The following is a 23,410-nucleotide window of genomic DNA, read 5'->3' as shown; positions in this document are numbered from 1 at the left end:
TTTAAATTTCATACATATCCAACAGCAAGTAATTCACCAATTACAGGATGGAAACTATTTTATAATTTATCATGCTTATAAACTAAGCTTCATTTGAAGCTCAGGGAGTGGTGTTGAAAAAGTCTCGAGTTACAACCCTGGCACTAGGTCAGGATTGAACCCTGGCACTAGGTCAGGATTGAACCCTGGACCTTGGGATTGGAAGGCAAACATGTTTACCACCAAGCTACAGCTCCACTTCAGTTACAAAAATCATGCAAATTTGAAGTCAGACTAAATTCAAATGTAAAGAGACAAAGTCTGTACAAATCAATATTACAGTAACAACTTGAATAATTGCTAGTAAACTAAAGTATTATCTCTGAGACTAGTGACATTGACAATGGAAACAGTCTATCTTTTGTTAAACTCCAGAAATAGGCATCTCATCAGACACACATAATCCACTATAATTATTACAGTAATCAATACTTGTACCTTGGTATTTCATTAATACCTTCAATAAATTTGATTTTTTTTCAAATTGTTAATTATTACTGATGTGTTAATTATTACTGATGTGGTTATTATCAGTAAAATATTAAGATTTAAAGTTGACGACAAATATGGTAGGTGTATAAATTAAAAATTTGCAAAATTTAAAATGAACCAGTGAACTGAGCCAACTTCCAATGTAAAGCTATGTTCATTTCATTAAATAAACACTAAACTTATAGAAGCATTGGAGATCTTGTTCTTTGTTATTGGTTCTTTACCGGGGCAGACTCAAGCGATTCACTACAGTATGTCCCACAATAGTTGCAGAGGAACCCTTGAAACTTTGTTTTACTTACAGAGAAGATTAGTTTTTAATCGGTTTACAGGTACACATAAATATGGCAAACATTTATGAGAGGTACAAATCTGTTTTGTAAATAAAATATGTCAATTGTAATTGGACTGACAAATTTATAAATCCTTTTTACTGACACTCAACAAAATAAGTCTGCAAAAAATATATCCTGGACCTTGTGCAATTCCCGTTCAAATTGCGCATAAAATAACATTGTACACTTCCCAAATTATCCCAGCTACTGTAGCCCTATTATATATAAGCTAGGCCTAACGCACAGCTACTACAACTAGGCTAGGCCTAGAGCCTTATATCTATGACAGTGTGCAGTGCAGCCTAGCTAGCCTAGCCGCCAAGCAGCATCATCTCATCATGATGGGATAATACTTAATAGGCCTACTAGGCTAGGCCTAGTAGCCTAGCTAGCTAGTAGTAGTAGCCTAGGCCTAGGGCCTATGTCCTAGTAGCTAGGCTTAATAGAATTTATTCAAGAATTAATAAACTTACAATTGTCACGTGTATAACAAAATTATTGGATGAAAAGAATTAGGCCGACTTCTTGTTATATATTACATTTGTTGTTCGCCAATTAGTTTGTAAACAGAGTATTTTCTTTTGTATTTCACACATGCTTAATTTTCTGAACAAATTTATCAAATTGCACTTCCGCCAACAGTTGATCGTCGGCGTTGCAACAATTTCCTCTTTTTGATATGCAAATGAGACGTTGACAAGGAAACAGAATTAATGATTTGTTGTAAAAGAAAAGAGTTATATCAGATCAGATTTAGTCTAACTGTTGCAATTGGTTTCATATTTATTATACCACGGTTCATGTTTGTATTTTGATCAAAACAATATTGAAAAAATTAATTTACAGTAAAAAACCTTTGTTTACAGGCACTTACGTACATGACCAATCACCGATCGATAATTTGGTAGCCATATTGTGCGCGAAATGTATGCGTGAGAAATACCAATGTTTTCGTGGAGTAGTGGACGTCAAACGGAGTAGAATAACATAATAAATTAGCGAAATCACACGTTTAGACGATCACGATCGTTTTCACGTTATATCAAAATATGTAATAGGAGTTAAGTTACAATCTAGGACCGATTAGGGTAGGTAAAGAGGCTGTTTTGTTTTTGGAAAACGTGTTTTTATCCGTCATGACAAGATGTCTCTTCAACAACCTGTTCCGAGGCCGCGATCGAAGCACGGTCACAACAGGCAACAGTCTGCCAATTCCCGCACGTTATCCACTAACGTGAGGCGATTGAATGAGGAACTAACTGCAGTTTTAAATGAGGATGAAAGAGCTTTCTTTGTTGATGCTCTGAATGATTATCATTCTAAAAGAAATGTGTACTCGTTAGTACAAAATTTAAAGACGATTCTTAACACAACAGAGAAACAGAGATTGTATTTATTGCTGGGAAAAGTGGTTCCTAGTTCTGATCAAGCATTGTTTTGGCAAATTACCGAAGTACAGCAAGTAAAAAATGATAGAACAGTTAACAACAACAGTTACAATACTAGAAACTACAATACATTGCCGAATAGGACTCAACAGGTGGTTCAGAATCGGCAACCATTGATTGAACCACATGGAAAAACTATCCGCAAGGCATCTTCACAATCGGGTCTACCTCAACAGAATGTTCATACGAACATCCACAGGATTATATTGAAAAAAAATAAACAGGAAAATGAGGGATTGGGATTTAGTATCCGAGGTGGTGCTGAACATGGTGTTGGAATTTTTATTTCTAAAGTTGACGCAGGGAGTCTTGCGGAAGAACGAGGATTACAAACCGGAGACCAATTACTGTCTGTAAATGATGCGTCATTTGAAAAAATCAGACATGACGAGGCAGTTAAGGTATGGCAGTACTGTCAAATTTAAACGCCATAATAAATATTCTTTATTCTGTTATGGTTTTTTATTACAGTGGGATGCACACTTTTTTAAATGTATGAAAATTAGTACGAAATAAAAACATCAAAATGAATGAACAGTAATATAAAACATTTTTATTGCGTCAATTAAACAAAATTATTTGGAATTGCTTCTGAAAAAATAAGTTTTTTTTTTAAATTGGGTGAATATTTCGCAAAAAAAATTGTTTTTACAGTAATTATTATGATCTTTTCCATACTTGAAAATAAAATTACAGTATCAGTCTTTTTTTTTAATTACATCATCCATAGACAGCACATTTCTGCAGCAAATAAAAGTGATTTGCAAAATGTATGATAAATACAGTAATGATTTTTAGAAAGAAAAAAAAAACAATATATTATTATTAAAACAGTGTTTAGTTTTTGTGTATCCACATCCCCCTTTGAATATAGTTTTAAAATATTGAATTACATTCCAACCATTTGTTAAGTACATCCTTAAAAACAGTCTTATGCATTGCATAAATAATTGCACACATTTCTATATACTGTAGTACTGTAGAGTACAATATTGTACCAGCTACAGTATGCAAAATACACTTGAGACAGTATTCCTACATAAATTAGTGATGTTCTTGCCTCAATAGATTTGTTGTACAGTTAAGGGTTATTGTTACCATTCTACTGTCCATCCTTTTGTTCACAACACTCTGATTACATCAATCAGCTTATTCCTCTTAATTGTTATGAAAATACAGATACTGTACAATGATTTCTTATATTAATTACTATCCCTTTTCTATTTAATTTTAACGCCGTGGCCGTATCCTAACTTCCGTCTACTAAAGGTACGGTAAAATTGCATTATGTCATAATCAGCCAGGGGTGCTGGTACGTGTGTGACGTCATTGTATAAGGACTTTGGATTTTTGTTCACATCGCGTCTGTAGAGAATGCCTATCTGCGGCGCCAGGCTGCATGGATGTGTGCGCTGATGATTCTGTGACTCGGCCTCGGGGCTAGACGTAGCAATGTTGAATCCAGAATCGTCGATGCTGTAGTAATAGAGCAAGATCATGGGTTGGTGGACGTTACATAAAGCGTTTAAATCATGCACTCAATCTCAAATATTATTTCATTATACAACATTATACACTACACTACAGTAGAAATATGTTGATAGCCAAATTAGAAGTAAAGGAATTATAATTCAATGTTGGAAATTGTGTTGCGTCAAAGAATATATATTCTTTGGTTGCGTCTAGTTCATTCGTCCATAGTTACTACGAGGGTTTTATTTTTATTCCAAATGGCTTATTTAGGCCTATATTTTTTAATAAATTTTGTTTACAGATGGTAACCATAAACAAAATGCAAATGCGGACAATAAAGGGACCCTCAAATACTATGATTTAGACAATAGGCTTAGCCCCAGGTCTTAGTCACAGAAATCATCACACACATGCAGCTGGCCCCAGCCTGGCAAACAAACTCATATACCGAGGCTATAGGTTATAGCATGGTTATAGTACGTAGTGGTCACCTCTTTTGAAACGGTAAATTTCTGTATTCTAGAATTAAAATCAACATGTTTTGGCCTATCATAATAACAGACGTAGGCCTAGGCTACATTTAGTTTTTGTCACACGACGGGGATATTTTATAATAGCGCTAAATGAAGCATAAATAAAATGTTAAGCCGCACGCCAGTTGATCACTGTTTTTATTTCGCGATATGAAAAAAAATCCCAAGTCCTTATACGATGACTCACACACGTACCAGCACCCCATTGACTGATTATGACGTAATGTAATTTTACCGTACCTTTAGCAAACGGAAGTTGGGATACGGTACCGTATCTTTAGCCACAGCGTAATTTTAATCTATATTTTACAGACTGTAGATTTGTTTAAAGTTTGTTTTCTTACAATAGAGCCCAACAGTATAGTACTTTCTATACAGTATAATATCTTTTTAGTTGAAATAATTTTTTTAAATTAATTAAAGATGTACAGCTGTATTATCCTTCAAAAACCTGAAAAATAAAGATTAATAAAATCAGACTTTGAATAGGCCATTTTGCAGTTATTCACTTCTGTAGAAAAAAAATCAATAAAAATAATTATTTCACTTAAAAAAACATTGACAGACAATTTAGGTATTTTTTGCGTTAAATTACATTTTTTCAGGAAAATAATTTGTTTTTAGTTCAGTTCAGTTTTTAGTCAAAGTGAATAACTATTATGTGACATTAAAATGGCATATTAAAAAAAATCTTCTTTCATTAATGTATTTATTATTTCTAAACAATACTGTATTTAACATTCAGTTTTTTCTTTTTTTCTTTCTAATTACTGTAAAATATTTTTCATTAAAAATATAGATTCTTAAATCTGCTAAAAAGCTGAATATGGTGATAAGTTCTGTTGGACGTGTCCCTGGATCATACGTTTCACATCAGACATACACTTGGGTTAATCCCCAAGGTAGAAGTGTTTCCCCACCCCCTAATGTAGCAGCTATAAAAGGTCAGATGACAGAATCACAGGGTAGACGAAGCGGACTTAATCTCTTAAACGACGGCGATGAAAGAAAGGTTTGTTTATAATAACTAAGCAAATTACTGTAGTTTTAAATTAATACATTAATTTCATAATATTGTTTAAAGTTTACAAATTACACATACTGTACTACTGTAGAATTATTCGGAGGATAAGATAAGATTTTAAAGAATGACATGAAATATTATTTTAATAATCAATTTTATACAGTATGCTTTTATATGTTATGTTTTATTGTTTTACTGGTTTAATATTTTATTGTTTGTATGTATGTATATAATGGACCCCAATGGAAATAAGCTGGAATGATATTTACCGGCTTTTTTGGGTTATCCATGGAAGACTACAGTACTGTATGTTTTAATTGTTCTTGTTTACCAATTGTAATGTATTTTGTGTACTTCCGAATAAATTCAAATCAAATCAATTATTGGCTTGCAATCAAAATTACAATGAAAATTATAATACAGTACTAGTTACTGGACAGTCACAAATTACTGTTTACCTAAATCTTCTTGAGTAACGTTTTACTGTAAGTTTGGTGTTCTTGAAGCATTTTGCTTATAATTAAATACTTGCTGTACTGAAAAAAGGAGGCACCAATTTTATTCCTTTATCTTCACTTGTTTTTGTTTGTTTATTGATTTTCCACAAATAATAATATATAAAATATTTCTTTATAGATAATTAATTACTGTAAGTATAAATGTGGATGATGGTCAACATAAATCTACTTTAATTAGGGAAAATTAAGTACAGTATACTGTATAATGATTTCATTTTAAATTTAGGTGAATCTAGTGATAGGAGATGGACAAAGCCTAGGGTTGATGATCAGAGGTGGCCTAGAGTTTGGTCTTGGAATTTACATCACTGGCATAGATGCCTACTCTGTGTCAGATGCTGCTGGTTTAAAGGTATTCACAATCAATAAAATGATTTTAAAAGCATGGTTTTTTTTTCACTTAAACCATATACAAAAATTAATAAAATGCTGCACATGGTAGTGCTTCATTTAAATTGTACATATAAAAATGTGTACCTTTTGCTTCCAAATAATTAACCAACACATTTGCTTACTTGCTACAGTATTACAGTAGTTGTGTTGTTCATTTTTTAGTTAGATTTTGCACAACTAGGAAATGTTTGCTAGTGGATAAATTTTAGTAAATTTCTAGCCCTGGCTAAATGTACAGTAATCATTAAATGCTTTAATTACAAATTACTGTGAAATTTTCTTTTGTATTATTAAACTCTTTGTAATTCTGCATAGTAATTTCACTGTACATGAGTGCTGTGATTCTGCATATAGTATTGATTTTGTTGAATAGCTCGCCAGATAATCTCCTGCGACCCAGCCATGTCTTTTGTTAACTGTCAATAAACATCTCCATACGGACGCAATACAAAAATCAATTCCATCCAAATCACTGCTATTTGTTTTTAGTCAATTGCAAGGTGTTCTGAAATGTATTAATAAATAGACACTAATACTGTAGTAAATAATTTACAATTTTTTTAGTGTGTAACAAAATAACAATGAAATGTCTTTAAAAAATTAGTATTCTTGAATTTTTTAGTTTGTTCTGATTTTTTTCCACATTTTAAATTGTATAGAATATTAAATTAACAATTTTTTTCAATTTAAATTTACTATAAGAGATGTATACTATATAACTCTCAATGTAATTTTAAAAAAAGAAAAAAAATGTCATTAAATGTTATTTTGGTTAAATTTACTATAGTATAAACATATTTTACAGGGTACTGTAATTCTGAATAGTTTTTTGTGTATTTACACTGTCCACTTGTGTTTTGCCATACAGTATGTCTTTCCATGACAATTTTTTAACTAAAAAATGTGTAATTTAAGTGGTTTTCTGCGGCTATTGCTAAACTGAACAAATCTCATTCAAACCAATTAACATAAATTAGATCACAAGTAGAACTATAAAAGGAGACAATTTATGAGAGAAAATAAATGTAAAAATTGCTGTAAGTTTGCCTTTTTTTGGGTGAAAAACTTCAATTTGTTTTGAAAGTGTCAGATTCCACCACGTAAACCCAAAAAACTCTGCGCAAACCTCCTTCAAATAAATTAATATTGATTAGATTATAACTAGTTTATTAAAAAGAATTTTTTTAAATACTGTAAGTTTGCCCTTTTTTCGGTGAAAAACTCTACTTTGATTGAAGGGTTATTGGGTGTTTGAACAGTTTAGCAATACTTGTTTTCTGCTTGTAAATTACATTGTGCAGAATGTTTTGTTCAAACATTTTTATACTGTAAATACTCATGAATATTCATGATTATAATTTCCAGGTTGGAGACCAAATTCTTGATGTGAGTGGCAAAAGTTTTCTAGAGATTGAACACCAAGAGGCAGTTAACATACTTAAATCATCGAAATTGATGATGATGACTATTAAGGATGTGGGAAAACTACCGTATGCGCGTACCACGGTCGACAAAACGCAATGGATTATGGGAGATCAGCTGTCCATGCTTGGTGGCGATGACAACACTATGGAACCAGTACCTGATTCACAAAACGGAAATGTTGTTGGAAGAAGAATGGACATGGTATGATTATACATTTAAAAAAAATAATAACATTTCCAAATTTAAGGTGCTAAAAGTGATGAGGAAGGCATTTTAAGATACCTCATATTATACAGACATTAGAATTGGTTTCAAGATGTATTATTTCCCCAAAAACCTGAAAAATGAAGATTAATAAAATAAGACTTTAAATAGGCCATTTTGAAGTTATTCACTTCTGTTTAATAATAATTATTATTTCACTAATAAAAAAAAGACAAAAGAAACCTTAAATTTTTTACCAAAACCCATTGTCTGAAAGACAATTTAGGTATTGTTTGCTTTAAATTACATTTTTTTCAGATAAACAATTTTTTTTCTCATTCAGTTTTTGATCATATCACATCATGAAAAAAAAAATTTCTTTAGGGGGACAATATATCTTTAAATACCAGTAAAGCATAATGTTTGTAATTGTGACATACTGTCAACTACAGTATTTAATGGGTATCCATTCTACAATTAAAAAAAACAATGCAGTATCCTCCATTATTGTTTTTTGATTGGCTTACTGGTAATTATTGATCTCTCTTATTGAAAACACAACCAGATATTGTATACTATAATTGATTTGTATGTTCTACAGGTAGAATAGTATGAATACTACTGTACAGGTAGTATAGTATTGTGCAATTGCCAAAACAAATTGTGTGCACATGTGTGTTTTGATTGTGTGTAACTTTTATACTGTACCGCCGGTTTATGAATTCTACTGTGTATGTTTTTAATTAAAAAGCTCATACAAGATGTTATTCGATTATGAAATTAAATTTATTGTAATAATCAATGGTAATTATTGGAAATCAATTCTAGTAATACTAGTACTCATTGTATAGTGTAAATAAAGTGAGCAGTTGCAGTGTAAGTTGAATCATAGTCAGCTGAGTTTCAGGCTTTTGCATGCTATTGTTCTATAAGTATATAAATAACCTCGTTTTTATTTTATTGCCTGGGTACATATGATTTACAGAGGGCCCACAATACAACTAAACGAACAAAAGGGTAACCCTTTTACTACAAAGTGTTAATCCTACCTCTGTGCGGAAATTTGGTTTGGTTAATTTGAAAATTTTTTATTTTAGGTAGGAAAGAGGTTGCTCTAAAGTATGGGGAGAGGGGAGACAAACAAAATTAGTAAATTTGCATAATTTGTAGTCATGTGATCTGAAATCTATTTGTTTTCCATTTTTAATTCAATTCAAAAAAACAATTGTTCACAGAATTCTTATGTCTGCTTTGCTTGCATAAAGTTTAAACTGTTTTTGTAAGGATTTTCCTGGGCATACACAGCTAAGTTCAATAACATTTTGTTTATACGCAGTAGTTATATGTATGTCATAAATCATTTTGAATGCTTGCACAAAAACTTTGTTACAAATTAATTACTGAAAATGTTTTTCATGCAGCCTTCTTTCAAGAAAGGAATAGCTGGCTCACAGATCATGTATAACACATCGATGACTTGGAATATGATTGAAGAACAAGCAAGACAATTGCTCAATGAAAATGAACGTGGGACAATGAAGTACTATTTAGGAGAATATCAGAAAGCACACATCTCAGTTGATGAGCTGGTGTTGGCGCTGTTTGAGCTCCTTAACACACATGCTAAGGTAAAGCCTGGTCCACACTATCAAACTTTATGTGACAAAAAAATGTGATGTGCCCATATATTGACATGATGATGTCATATCACTACCATATTTAAGCATATCACTACTATATTTGGGCACATCACACTTTTTTTGTCAAACTAGTTTGATAGTGTAGACAGAGCATTAGACATAAACACTTCGTCTGTGGGACAAACCTCATTATTTTGAATTTTTATTTTTTAATTGTTTTTAATTTCATCTTTTTTTTTTTAGTTTTCATTACTGTCAGAGATCAGAAGTTTTATGATTCCAAGAGATATTGATCGATATGACACACTTGTATTGAAACGTGAAGTAGAAGCGATGAAGGTATTATATTTTATTAAAATTTGACTCACCTAGGTATCCTTACCATATATCACATGTATCGGTATCACTGTGTATACAAAACCCCCTATCTCTCTGTTTACACTCCTTTCAACATGCTTTTCTCCAAAAAAACTTGAACTGTAGCAGCACTGTGGTTTGATAATTGAGAAGTTTGCTTACCAATCCTAGAGTCCTTTGTTCAAATCCTAAATAAAACATGAATGAGAATTGGTTTTAGAAAGCATAGTTTACCATCCTGTGCTTGTTGTTCGATATTTTGTGAACATTTGAAACAAATAAAAATGTGTACTATTATGTAATGATATCAATTGGTATGTCATTCAAATATTACTTTATATTAATTACCATCATGCTCTAATATGGCTATATATAGACAAAAAATTTATATTTACTAATAATTTTCATTTTTGTAAATCGATGTACCTTGTTAAAGCCACATCATTAACCAAAATCACAACAATATTTATTCATCCTTTTTATGAATTCAGGCAAGACAGAAGATTTTTCCACAGAATGAGCGCGAGAACTCAACTGGAGAAACCTTCTCCGGAAGTAGTCATTACTCTTCAGGCTCCATTGATTCCAGACCAATAACGCCACCACAAATTCCCAGTTCCATCCCGATTGCCAAAAAGGTATATGTTGATTCCTCATTCTATACTTAAAAAGTAAATTTCAAATCTTTCTCTTAATGTTTTATTTTACTATGATTATTGAACTGAAAATGTGTGTTGTGATTTAAAGGCATTCTTAGGCCCTATATTTTTTGGTAATGGTTATATCGGCACATTTTTTTAGATACAATTATTAACATTTTCAATTCTATGCAAACACACACCACATCAAATTTTATTAACCAAACATTGCTAAACACTCAAAAACATATCTTCTTTTTTAACACCCCTCCCCTTACATTCTTATTTGATTTGTTATCGCTGCGTTACTTAGCAACAGACAGAGTTAAGAACATCAGCTCTCCTTTTACATGATATACCAATACTGGTAAGTGTTTTACATTGTTCGCAGTCTGGTATCGAAAGGCTATCAAGTGTTTAAATGTTGCTGGAGGGCGCTATCTTAAATGAAATTATTCTTTGCCGCAAGTACTTCTGTATGCACATCGATATTTCATCATCAAATTCCACCACCATCAATCTCACCATTACATTTTTAAGAATATAAGAAACCTTTTAAAATATTTTGTTGTTCCTATACTTTACATTCATTAATGGAGACAATTTTGACACAATTTGTGTAGCATGTGACTTTAACCCAATGTTGTAAATCTTTATATCTATGGCTCTGCAATGCATGATTATTATATTGAACAGTTGTAAATTCAGTTATTAAAATTGTTCCATTTTCTAACTAAACTAACTAAAGCTTTATCTACACTATCAAACTTTATGTGACAAAAAAATGTGATGTGCCTATATATGGACACTATAATGTCATATCACTACCATATTTCGGAATATCACTCCCATATTTGGGCACATCACACTTTTTTTGTCAAGCTAGTTTGATAGTGTAGAGCTTTAGAATAGTATTGTTGGGCACCCTGCATTCTGAAACATATCAGGATTTTTTTTACATTTTGAAACCTATGTTTCAATATATCCAGCATCATATGGATTAAATATTTTCTATGTTTGCCATTCTACATCATCATGCAATCATTTTAGTGTGTCTTTTGCTTTTTGATGCCAATTCCTTCTAGATTTAAACATATTAAAAAAACATAAGTAGTATACTTGAGCACATTTTTATTTATTTATTTATTCAACTTTATTTTACAAGGGTAGCTGTACTACAGCAGTACAGCTGACTTGAAGAGGCCCTCATAAAAACACTACAAAAATATACAATGACGTTCAAACATAAAGATACAAGAGGATCCATAAAAACATGCTTACATTTTTATTTTTTATTTATTCAACTTTATTTTACAAGGGTAGCTGTACTACAGCAGTACAGCTGACTTGAAGAGGCCCTCATAAAAACACTACAAAAATATACAATGACGTTCAAACATAAAGATACAAGAGGATCCATAAAAACATGCTTACATTTTTATTTATTTATTTATTCAACTTTATTTTACAACAGTAGCTCTACTACAGCAGACTTGAAGTTGAAAAGGCCCTCTTAAAAGTAATACAAAAATATTTAAAATTTAAACATAAAGATAATAATAATAATAGTCTGTTCTTATATAGCGCATATAAGCAAGCTCTCAATGCGCTTTACATAAAAAATAAAAGCAGTTCTGCATATTATCATTATTATTAATGAAAGCTAGTTGGAAAAGGAATGTCTTAAGTTGAGTCTTAAATGAGTTAAGGGAAGATACAAGAGGATTCATAAAAACATGCTTACATTTTTATTTATTCAACTTTATTTACAACAGTAGCTCTACTACTACATAAAAACATGCTTACAATTACATATTTATTTATGGTTACTTTACTGCAAAGTTTAGAATCTATGCTTACCATCCTTGTTGTTTCTTTATATTTTGTTTCTATGTCATACTGTATTTTGGTGCACTGTTGATTCATTGTATTTATTTCCATGGCTATTTTGTATATATTTGCTTATAAAGGTTAATAAATTGTGGTCAATGTTTTTAAATTATTCATCATTTATTGTCTTTACACATTGAATGCTTTGTTGTTCGCCACTACTGTATGATAATACAGTATAATGCGAATGGCAAATGTTATTTCTGTATTCTGTACAAAATGCTCACTGTATTCTTACAACATTTACCAATAATGTTTTAGTTTACTGCATTAATCCCAAGTTGTCTGCTTTCCAATGATTTTCAATTTGTTTCTGTATGATGACTTAATTTAATACAGTATCGTTATAGAGTGTTAAAGATGTATTGTCCCCCAAAAACATGAAAAATGAAGATTAATAAAATCAGACTTTAAATATGCAATTTTGCAGTTTTAATAAAGTTATTCACTTCTGTAATAAAAAACTTTTAAACTTTAAACGGTTAATTTTAACCAAAAACCATTATTTGACAAACAATGTTTGTATCTTTTGCTTTAAATTACAATTATAAATATTTTTTCAATCCAGTTTCTGGTCAAAATGAATAACTATTATGTGACATTAAAATTAGATATTCAACAAAAACTTGAAAAAAAATGTTTAGAGGGGATAATATATCTTTAATCAAATACTGTGGTTATTTTCAGGGGCAGCAGTATAATAATGGAATACACAGCCATATGAATGGGTATGGTGAACCAGAAAGGAATGGCTTTAATAATGATGTAATGAATGGGTACAACATGCCACAAATGAATGGATTTGATTCACCAGAAGATCACTCAAAGTTACCTGACTTTCTTCCTGTAAGTCCAGCATTGTGTTTATTTATTGTTTACAGTAATTTGTTTAAATTTTTTACTGATAAGAGGTTAAAAAATGTCTTAACCAATGTATATCCGCTGGTTTAATCCCACTCCCTCAGAACACGAAATTGGGCCGACTTTAGGGGATTGGACTATACTAGGGGAAACCCTGATTCAGGAAAAATATGATTGGTAAGCATTTCTTCTAAAAACTCATCTGAGCTGGCTAGAGAGAGGCCTACATCCACACCAAAAGTCAATACTGGGATTATACCTAGGAAATGCCTGTTTGTGAAATCAGACATAAAGTAGGGGGTGGGATTAAACCTGAATTGGGATTATACCCGAGGATTAAAAACTCATCTGAACTGGCTAGAGGGAGGCCACACCAAAAGTCAATACTGGGACTATGCCCGGAGATAGGACTGTTTGTGAAATCAGACATAGGGGGGTGAGAATAAACCTGAAGTGGCATTATACCCAAGGATATATGGTAAGCTAATTGAGATCATATGCTCAATATAGTGACAATTTAGGTACAAATCATATGATAATTATATCATTGCTTTCATACCATCAGGATTTCTTGTCCGTGTCACCCCCACCACCTCTCATCAACTCATCGTCATCCCATCTTTCATCCACATCACCTGCAAATCAACAAACAATCCAAGCGGATGTCCATCATCACGCCTCATTTGCCAGCCGCAAGTACATTGAACCAATTTACAGCGAGGTGAAGAGTCCAAGTGAAGACAGTGGGGTTGATGTCCTTATGAACTCTGGACGAATGACAGTACATCGGTATATAGCTTTATGTTATGTCCCTTATTTAAATGTGAAAAATTAGATTAATTAAATCAGACTTTGAATAGGTTATTTTGTACTTTTAATAGAGTAAATCTCTTCCATAGAAAAAAAAACGAAAAAAAAAAATGTTTTCACTTATAAAATGACAAAATAAATGGTTAAATTCAACCAAAAACCCATTGGCTGGCAGTCAATTTGACTACTTTTGCTTTAAATTACAGTTTTTTCAGGTAAATAAAATATGTCACAATAAGAAAATATATAATGTTGTTAAAATGGTTTTTGTCAAAGGCCAACTTCTATTTAGTCTATTTCATGCCTAGCTATCCCTAGATAAACCGACATTGGCCTATTATCTCCGAGAGCTATAACTCAAATATATACATTTTTATTAAACACCCCTGTCAGATAATGGTACATTCTATGAATAAATTTGTTTTAAAGTGTTTTGTGTGGTATTTTTCAGTCATGAGCCTGGTTTTGCCAACTTGAGTGACACAGAGAGTCCACCTCCATCTTTTGATCGTCCTGAACCAACTAAATCAAGGCACTCCGGTGAACATGAAAGACGGCACAGCTTTGACAGTGTAACAACAGAAAGCTCCAATACCAGCGTGGTAAGTTACCAATCATGCATTATGCTTTTTTTTTAACTTTTGTTATTATGTAATATATTTACTTTTACTTGTTAATATGTGTACAGCCACATCAAAACCAGGCGCTTGTCGCTAGATAGGGATTTGTGTAAAATGCATTTGAATGTGTGAAACTCATATTTTGACCATTTTGTTTTTTTACCATTATCTGATAGGAAATTTACCGTAGATTTCAAAAATATATATCTTATTAACTAATTCAAATGGAAAGGTGGTAAAAATTACATAAATCTGAGCCTCTATCCTCGTGTTTCGATTGAAAGAACGTGGTAATTCGTTATAAAAAAGCAGTTATTTTCGTCGTTCCTACGCCGTAATTTTGTAGATAACCCCTGAAAGCTTGGTATCATTCGATAGGTATTTTGTTCATGAATCTAAAAATAAATGAGTGATGTCACAGATTGTACGATATAGACCAATAAAAACCAATTTTATAGAACCCTTTAGTGTAAACAAAAACGGCCTTGTTGCTACGAACACGCTGAAAGAAGCGATGTGATTGGTTTAATTTTGTCACATGACCCATCCAGCATGGAAAATTCCAGGTCAACAAAATCTTATCGCTAGTACACGCTTGTCGAGAAAAATATATTTTTTATAGTTCATCTAAGTACTGTACACAGTAATACTAAAGTGACGTGTACTGACTCAGACTTGATAACAATAAGTTATAACATACTAAAGTAAAGGGCCTAGCTAAGTTATTTATCGTAAGAGTTGATATTAGCAATGTAACTCTCAATCCACTGGCACTACTAGCCTAGCTAGGCTAGGTACAGTAGGCTAGACCTGGCTCTACTAGCCTAGGCCTAGTACTATAAGCCTAGACTAGGCGGAGATCCGCCTAGGCCTACTACTACGCTGGGCTACTAGCCTAGATAGGCTGCATGGCATAGTAGGTCTAGCTAGCTAGTAATAATAATAGTAATAACAACAACAAGGCCTAGCCCAATTAAAATAAGATAGAGTTTTCCTCTCTATAGTATAATAAGCCTCCTGGAAGGCTTTACTTTACTTACTAGGCCTACTGCTGGGCTATTTTATTTATTTCAATTTGGTTAAATTTCATTATGCTTAAAAATTGCCAATGATGGGTTGGGTGTGTGGGGAGTGTGTGCAAAACATAAACCGTAAAAACCAGTACAATACAAATCCCTCACAAATAAAATACTGGTACCTTGGCTAAATTTCACGTTATTCGTCATGCTTAAAAACATTGTTCAAGCTAACAGGTGTGTCTATCTGTCATGATCAGACCAGGTGCTGGTTCAACAATAGACGTATTACATAACATTAACAACAGTAAAATCCAGTACAATACAAATCCCTCACAAATAAAATACTGGTACCTTGGCTAAATTTCACGTTATTCATCATGCTTAAAAACATTGTTCAAGCTAACGGGTGTGGCTATCTGTTATGGTGCTGGTTCAACAATAGAATACATAACATTTTTTGAAGGTTTGCATGGCGAAATCAAATGTTGATATAAAGTTTGCGGTACACCACGTATATTAAGTCTGAAAAGAACTGTTGAGTTTCTCTTACATACATAACATTAACACTAAAAACCAGTACAATACAAATCACTCACAAATAAAATACTGGTAATTGAATTTTGCCGACCAGAAACGAGGGACATTGTGTGCCCTGCGCCATTTTGAACAAAAAGCAGATAAAATAAAGTAAAAAGAGAAATAAAATTGAATAAAGTTCATTAATAAAATGTTTGCTGTTTTTTAAAAATTTGTTTAGAACTAATAATAAGCTAAGGCAATCTTCCTGAATACCTACTAGTAGGCCTACTGTATTATTCTTACACTACACTATTATAAATGAATTTGACAGATTTTACGTAAATTAGTGGTACTTTGTAATCGTCATAATTAACTATGATAACCACCTCGGATTTTGATGAAATTTTCATGAATATCAGAAAACACTATATTGAATAAGTGTGCCAAATTTCAGAATGATTGTTTATCTAGAAGGTAGTGTTGCTAAGGTGTTAATTGTTCAATCTGTAAAAGCATGGGGCAACTTCCTGTCTGATTTGTCATTAAACTTTGACTGTTAATTACTCAGTAATTACAAATAAATTGTTGTATAAATGCTATATACATTTATTGCCATAACTCTGGGAATATTTGCTTGATTTAAATGATCCAAACACCATTTTGAAGGATATATTGTGAGGAATACCATTATAGTATCAACTAAAAAAATATATATTTCACCAAGTGCCTGGTTTTGATGTGGCTGTACACATATTGTTATTGTTGAAGATAAAAAAATAATAATCTATTACATGTTAATTAGTTTGGGTAACTTTAATATATTATTTAAATATAAATTTATATATTTTTGTCCTTGTTCTATAAGCTCTTAGATTAAGATTTTTTTTTTCTCTCTTTTGCTATGGATATATTATGTCATCATGATATTCCGAAATAAAGATGAAATGAATATAGTTCCCTAGTGTATTAATATACAACATCTTTTGTTTCAAATTATAATTACCATATTGTTTATACATATTTTCTTCTATTTAAACAGTTACATGACCTACCTAGCAGGTCAAGTTTATCACCAAACGAGACAGGAGTTCCAAGACGAATCAGCGATCCGACACATGTAAGATAAGATAAGAATACTTTTATTGCAACTTTGAAATCAGTTGAATGTTAGTCTTTGATGAAGTAAACAGAAATATATAAAACTTTAACTCTTCAGCCTTGAACTGACCATTCTGTGTAAGATAGAACAATCAATCTTTTAACCCATGAAAATATTCATCCCATTCAACTCTCAAACATCATTCAGTATTTGTATAACACATTTTTTTTATTGAAATGTCTGCTGATTTGTAAACTTTTAGAAACAATCTAATTTATATATTGTGATTTTTCTATTTTAGCATGTACCTCGAGACCAAAAACGTAGCATAAATCGAACCAAAAAAGCTAGTCAACAGTTGTATGAACTTAAAAAGACAGACACGTCACCACAGTCAACCAACTATTCAAGTATCTATGAACAAATACCGCAAGGACCTCACATCACACCAGTCAAAAGCACGCCCTCGGCAACCTCGGCAATGAACGGTTCAATGATGCTGAGTCCGATTCCACAATCCAGTAAAGGAACACCAATATACGCAACTGTTAATAAATCACGGCAGAGGAATGGAAAGGCATCGTCAAGCTCGGAGATGGAAGCGAACTCGCGGAACTCGTCACTGAGGAGTCGTAGTCCAAGTGCTAGTAGTAGTAAATCAAGCACAGGAAGTATGAAAAGAAATCCTGCTGTAGCATCAAAGGTAAACCCTTTTCACACCTGCAAACAATTTGTAACCACATTATATGTAAACTTTTATGTAGAATTTTCCAAGATATCACAGGGATGAGAAAAACACACCAGCAAGGGGCTTGTTTTTTTTTGTTCCAAGTTGTTACTGTGCATGTGTACTTGCACTGGTGTTAAACTGACCAACCACTGTACATGATAGTACCCCAAACTACACAATACTTCTCTCAAGATTTTGTAAGGTTCGCAATTGTGTGTATGAGATCAAAATTATTATGTTATATATTCCATTTTCTGGCATTTTTATTTAAGTTTGGTTCTATAGATGTTGTTCTTGAGAGGTTATTGATATTTGGAACATATTTATTTCAAATAGACATATATGTAGTATATATAAACATTGTTTTTATGATTGTATGTGTTTTTTATTGTTATAATTTTGAACACATTTATCAACAATAATTACTTTGTGTTTATAATGGCAGATGGATGAACCTCCTCTACAGGTTGAAGTATTAATCAGCATCAGTGACCGTGAAGCTGTAACGAAGTATTCAGAAGAGGTACACATACGTAAAGTGAAACCAACACTGGGGATCGCTGTAGAGGGCGGTGCTGGCACCAGACAACCATTACCAAAAGTCATTACAGTGCAGGTTGGTGATTGCTATGTCTAGCTTGTATCATATTTTAACAACCTAGGATGACATTTTAATAAACAGTTTATTTACAATTTATGTCTAATTGTCCTATGAGAAAACTAGATCGCATAGTTAAATTGATAAAAACAATTTTGCAGTTGATAATACATTTCTTGATCCATTGTGTTTTGCTTACTTCTTTTTAAAGTTTGCAGGACAGAGATACCAATACTTACTATTTTAAATTTTCTTTTCTGTTGGTCTTTGGTTACTAATCTATTTTCAATTCAAAAAACATTTATTTCATCAAATGCCATACAAATAATATGAGCATAAAATGAAGTAAGTAAACTTGTCTCAGTAATATATATACTTTTATTGATATGATATATTTATATTCCTTTATTGTACATTTTCAGAGTGATGGAGCAGCTGGTCAGAGTAGCACCTTGAGGGTAGGTCATGTGATATTGAAAGTGAACAACAAAACGTTATTTGGCCTAGATCATAAAGCAGCGACACGCCTCATTGCTGAAGCATTCAAGAACAAGTCTCGTAACTCTGTTGATCTTCTTGTACTTGATTCAAATGCTTATAAGATCATGTACTGATCATTTCAATTATTTTAATTTGTCAAAAGACAAGCAGAAAACTGATTACTAAAGCTTGGTTCCCACTAGAACGTAACGCAAGGATGTAAACGCAACGCAAGCGTTTTAACCAATGGCCAGCGAAGTTATAGATAGTTAGCAATCACAAGCGAATAAGCCATCGTTTGTGATTGGTTAATTCACTTGCGTTGCGTTACGTCCTTGCGTTGCGTCGCTAGTGGGAACCACGCTTTTCACACATTTTTAGGAGAAAATGGAAGCTAGTATAAATAGTTACAAATTACAAGTCTGTAGCTAGGAATTTTACAGGGTGTTCGTTTTTATTCTTTACAGAAACCAAAACTATGTATTAGGGGACCAATAGGTGCAGGAGTACAAAAGAGGTTGTTTTAGATCTAGACTAGTAGATGAAATTTGCGTACTAGATAGAATTGGCCTGATTTGAAAATGACTTTGATAACCTGGCAACAGGCTTGGTTTTAAACAAAGATAGAAATAAAATTAAATTTAGGTAGTTTTTATTGAGAAAAAAATATACAGTAGTAGATTATTTTTAATTCATTTAACATCCATAGTAGTACTGTAATTGTTGTCTTATTCTTGTTAGATGCAGCTATTAACTACATTCCAATTATAAATATACCTTGATTTAATATATACCAGCCATATTTCATAGATTATAAAACTTAGATTATGATTTAATTTAAATTGTTCCGTTTTGCAAGTAATTAAACATTTTTTCTCATTTAAATGAAGAGGCTTAAGTTCCTATAGGTAAATGGAATCCGTGTAAATATTATATTTTGCAGGTTTAATTTAGAGTTTTTAGAATTATTGTTCTCGTTAAAAAAACAGTGATAAGGTTACTAATAGTTTTATCCATTTATTCCATCCATCCATGTGAACTTAATATTATTATGTCAGTAATGAAATAAATTCTATTCCATCCATGTACTCAAAAAATGATTGTTTAATAATGTAACTAAAAGTAAAAGAAGTAGTTTGTGTATTTAATTATTATATTCCATCCACATATAAATGATTTAATAATAATCATTTATGATTCCATCCATTTTTACTCATTTCTATAGTAAATATTTATTTCAAAGATACTTATGATATTAATTCTTACATATTTCTCAAATGCTGTGTTCAATTTGTAATCCCACAATTATTTAACCTTAACAATGTTGGTGTGCTTATGTTATTTAAGAGATTAAAATGACTAACGTAGTCACTGTTAATATTGTACATAATAGTAAAATTAGATCAAATGAATATAAGATAACGATATTAAAATAATTCAGGTCCGTTTAGTAAAAGGTTAAATGATTCGTAAGTGTTTTCTAAAAACTAATTATGATTACTACAGATAGCATTCTGATTCTATAAAATTATTTGATCCATTTGTATACTTAAAAGTGTGTTTGTAAATTTCAACTTGTTATGTTAAAAATGGAATTAATTTACATTCTTGTAATATATTTATTATACAATAGATTGCTGTGCAAGTACTTTGATATTTGTAAAATACTGTGACTATTTTAAATTTAGCTTTGAAGAATTTAATTGTGTAGATATCGAATGATGTGAGTATTGATTGTTACAATATTATTTTTACTGCATCAATATATTATTTGTATTTGCTAATAATTAAAGTTGCAGTGATTGGGTGTGTAATACTTAAGCATTTTGTACAGTTATATTTCGGAACTAATAATACTTAAGTTAAATGAATTTAGAAAATATTTGTAAATTTATCTTCAGAAACTATTGTTTTGTTAGTCATATTTGAAGCTCAATCAGTAGGTCATATTTTACATAATAGTGAAATAAATAAATGGTAACTTTATTTCCATATTTCTATCGAGTTATGAGGAATGATCCAGATCTTTCACTGCACACACAATAATGTGAGTTATTGTTACTCATGTCATTTTTAATACTTGATATGATTTTCTATATATGTAAAAGAATTCTCGTCTTTGCCTTTTTCACTACCGTCCATTTGCAGTGTCATTTTTACATTCCGTCCTAAATACATGGAAAATTGTAACACTGTTTGTGAACACTGAAATACATATCATTTAATTTTAAACTGTACAGCTCTGTCTACACTATCAAACTTTATGTGTGATGTGCTCAAATATGGTAGTGATATACCCAAATATGGTAGTGATATACCCAAATATGGTAGTGATATACCCAAATATGGTAGTGATATGACATCATCATGTCAATATATGAAAATATCACATTTTTTGTCACATAAATTTGATAGTGTAGACAGAGCTTTAAACTATAGATGTCACTGCAGATAAAACATGCTCTAGTGTTTTTTAAATTTTGAATCCGATTAACTGCCGTCCATTTTTAGCATCAACGTTTAGTACATTCCATCCTTTTAGTGCAATAAACTCTTATTCTTTCAAGTGTTAAAATGAAATTAGGAAGTTCATTACTATGGTAAAAACAGACAATATATTATGAATTAACCATAAGTCTATTTAAGAATGTACTTGTAGATTAAGTTTATTTCTACCAATTTATAGGTGTTGCCATCCAGTTAGCTGCTTAAGTACAGTACAGTAAACTATCCCAACACCGGACTCTCCCAAAACCCAGAGTAGAAGAGTGGACTGTATATTGAAAATACAGTACTGTATCTATTGTGAATTTGATTTTATTTACAGTATTTTGATACCATACAAAGTACATTATTATTACATTATCTGTTTATACAAAGATTATGAATATTCTTTTTTTAACAATGGAAATGGTTCTACTGTTAATATTGCAGTTTATTTTAAACAACCAATTCGGACGCTTTGAGTGTTTGTGAGCAATTGGTTTGGCAGAACGTCTGCCGTCAACATGTATACAAACATGGAAGTTCAAACTATATAAACGCCAGTTACTTTTTGTCTTTTTAACTCTATTATTATCAATCATTATTTGGTAAATTACATTAATAACTTAAATATTGCATAATGGTAATCATGAAATATACAATAACTGGTTTTGATATTGTTAAATTACATTTATATGATATGTAAATTACTACATAAAGTAATACAAATGTCAGCCTGAAATTTATTTTAAATCATGGATCTTTTAATTATATTTACGGTTAAAGATGTATTGTCCCCTTTAAAAAATAATTAAAACTTTTTTTGTTGAATATGCCATTTTATTGTCACATAATAGTTATCCACATTGAACAACAATAGAATAAAAAAATTGTCATTTACCAGAAAAAAAACTGTAATTTAAAGCAAAAAATAGTCAAATTGTCTGCCAGCCAATGGGTTTTTTTGGTTGAATTTGACCATTTATTTTGTCATTTTATATGAGAAAATATTTTTTTCCGTTTTTGTTTTGTTTTATGATAGGAATTAACTTCTACAAAATAACCTATTCAAAGTCTGATTTAATTTATCTTCATTTTTTTCATGTTTTTGGGGGACAATACATCTTTAATGTACTAATGTAATGTAATTAATAGTAATAATTGCTAATCTTCAATGCATTTTCAGTCTATTGATGGGATTGGTACTTATTTTGACATGCCCCTGTTTTGTAGTGCATGATGATATAAAGTCATTGCATTTCATTTTGGTTTCTCTTAAGTAATGTTTAAAATGTAGACTACATGTCAGATTTAATGAACAATACTATATTTTAAGTTGTGGGACCTGCTGTGTCCTTTTAAAGATATTGTACTAGATTTTAACTATCTTGATAAGAATTTGGCTAAATAATAAAGTATTTACTACTAATATTAAATTTTCATTTGTTTATTTAATACACTGGAAGTGTCAACATTAAAATGCATAAAAGGTCATTGAACTTTGACCGGACGAGGTCTAACATTGTGGCAGTCGTATCCGTTTTGATATCAAAGGTGCCATGTCTCTTGACGGCAGAGCGCAATGCAAATACGTTCATCATCGGAGATCATCATGTGATTCCGATGACTGGTCGATCTAAAAATTTCCTGGATTTAAAACACATAGGAACATGGTCTCTGATGTTTGTTTTACGTTTTCTTCATATAATATATATATATGGCAATTTGATAGATAACGATTGACGTTGGGTATTAACAAGAATGTAATTGGTTTTGATGGA

At 31.4% G+C, this 23,410-nt stretch overlaps 1 protein-coding gene across 3 annotated transcripts; it reads left to right on the top strand.

Annotated features, from left to right (window-relative positions):
• Positions 1-1,827: 1,827 nt before the first annotated feature.
• Positions 1,828-23,087, top strand: LOC140046937 (whirlin-like). 3 transcript variants are annotated; one of them, XM_072091700.1, is made up of 15 exons: positions 1,828-2,715; positions 5,120-5,332; positions 6,089-6,214; positions 7,621-7,881; positions 9,306-9,512; positions 9,768-9,863; positions 10,373-10,519; positions 10,833-10,886; positions 13,097-13,255; positions 13,836-14,059; positions 14,532-14,682; positions 17,278-17,355; positions 17,639-18,040; positions 18,513-18,683; positions 19,088-23,087. In XM_072091700.1, the coding sequence occupies exons 1-15, from the start codon at positions 2,011-2,013 to the stop codon at positions 19,277-19,279; spliced, it is 3,186 nt and encodes a 1,061-aa protein (XP_071947801.1). In that variant the 5' UTR covers positions 1,828-2,010; the 3' UTR covers positions 19,280-23,087. The 3 variants fall into 3 exon arrangements, with proteins under 3 accessions (XP_071947801.1, XP_071947802.1, XP_071947803.1); XM_072091701.1 differs by lacking the exon at positions 10,833-10,886; XM_072091702.1 differs by lacking the exons at positions 10,373-10,519; positions 10,833-10,886.
• Positions 23,088-23,410: the final 323 nt, after the last annotated feature.

Source organism: Antedon mediterranea, chromosome 4, assembly GCF_964355755.1.
Source record: "Antedon mediterranea chromosome 4, ecAntMedi1.1, whole genome shotgun sequence".
Taxonomy (NCBI): domain Eukaryota; kingdom Metazoa; phylum Echinodermata; class Crinoidea; order Comatulida; family Antedonidae; genus Antedon; species Antedon mediterranea.
The sequence above is the reverse complement of the archived record's forward strand: the minus strand, read 5'-3'. Positions and strand labels throughout refer to the sequence as shown.

Coding starts and splice junctions, on each gene's coding strand:
- LOC140046937 (XM_072091700.1), top strand. CDS start 2,011: ATGTCTCTTCAACAACCTGTTCCGAGGCCGCGATCGAAGCACGGTCAC. Junction 9,864..10,372: donor GTGAAGTAGAAGCGATGAAG/GTATTATATTTT, acceptor TTATGAATTCAG/GCAAGACAGAAGATTTTTCC. Junction 18,684..19,087: donor CAAAAGTCATTACAGTGCAG/GTTGGTGATTGC, acceptor GTACATTTTCAG/AGTGATGGAGCAGCTGGTCA.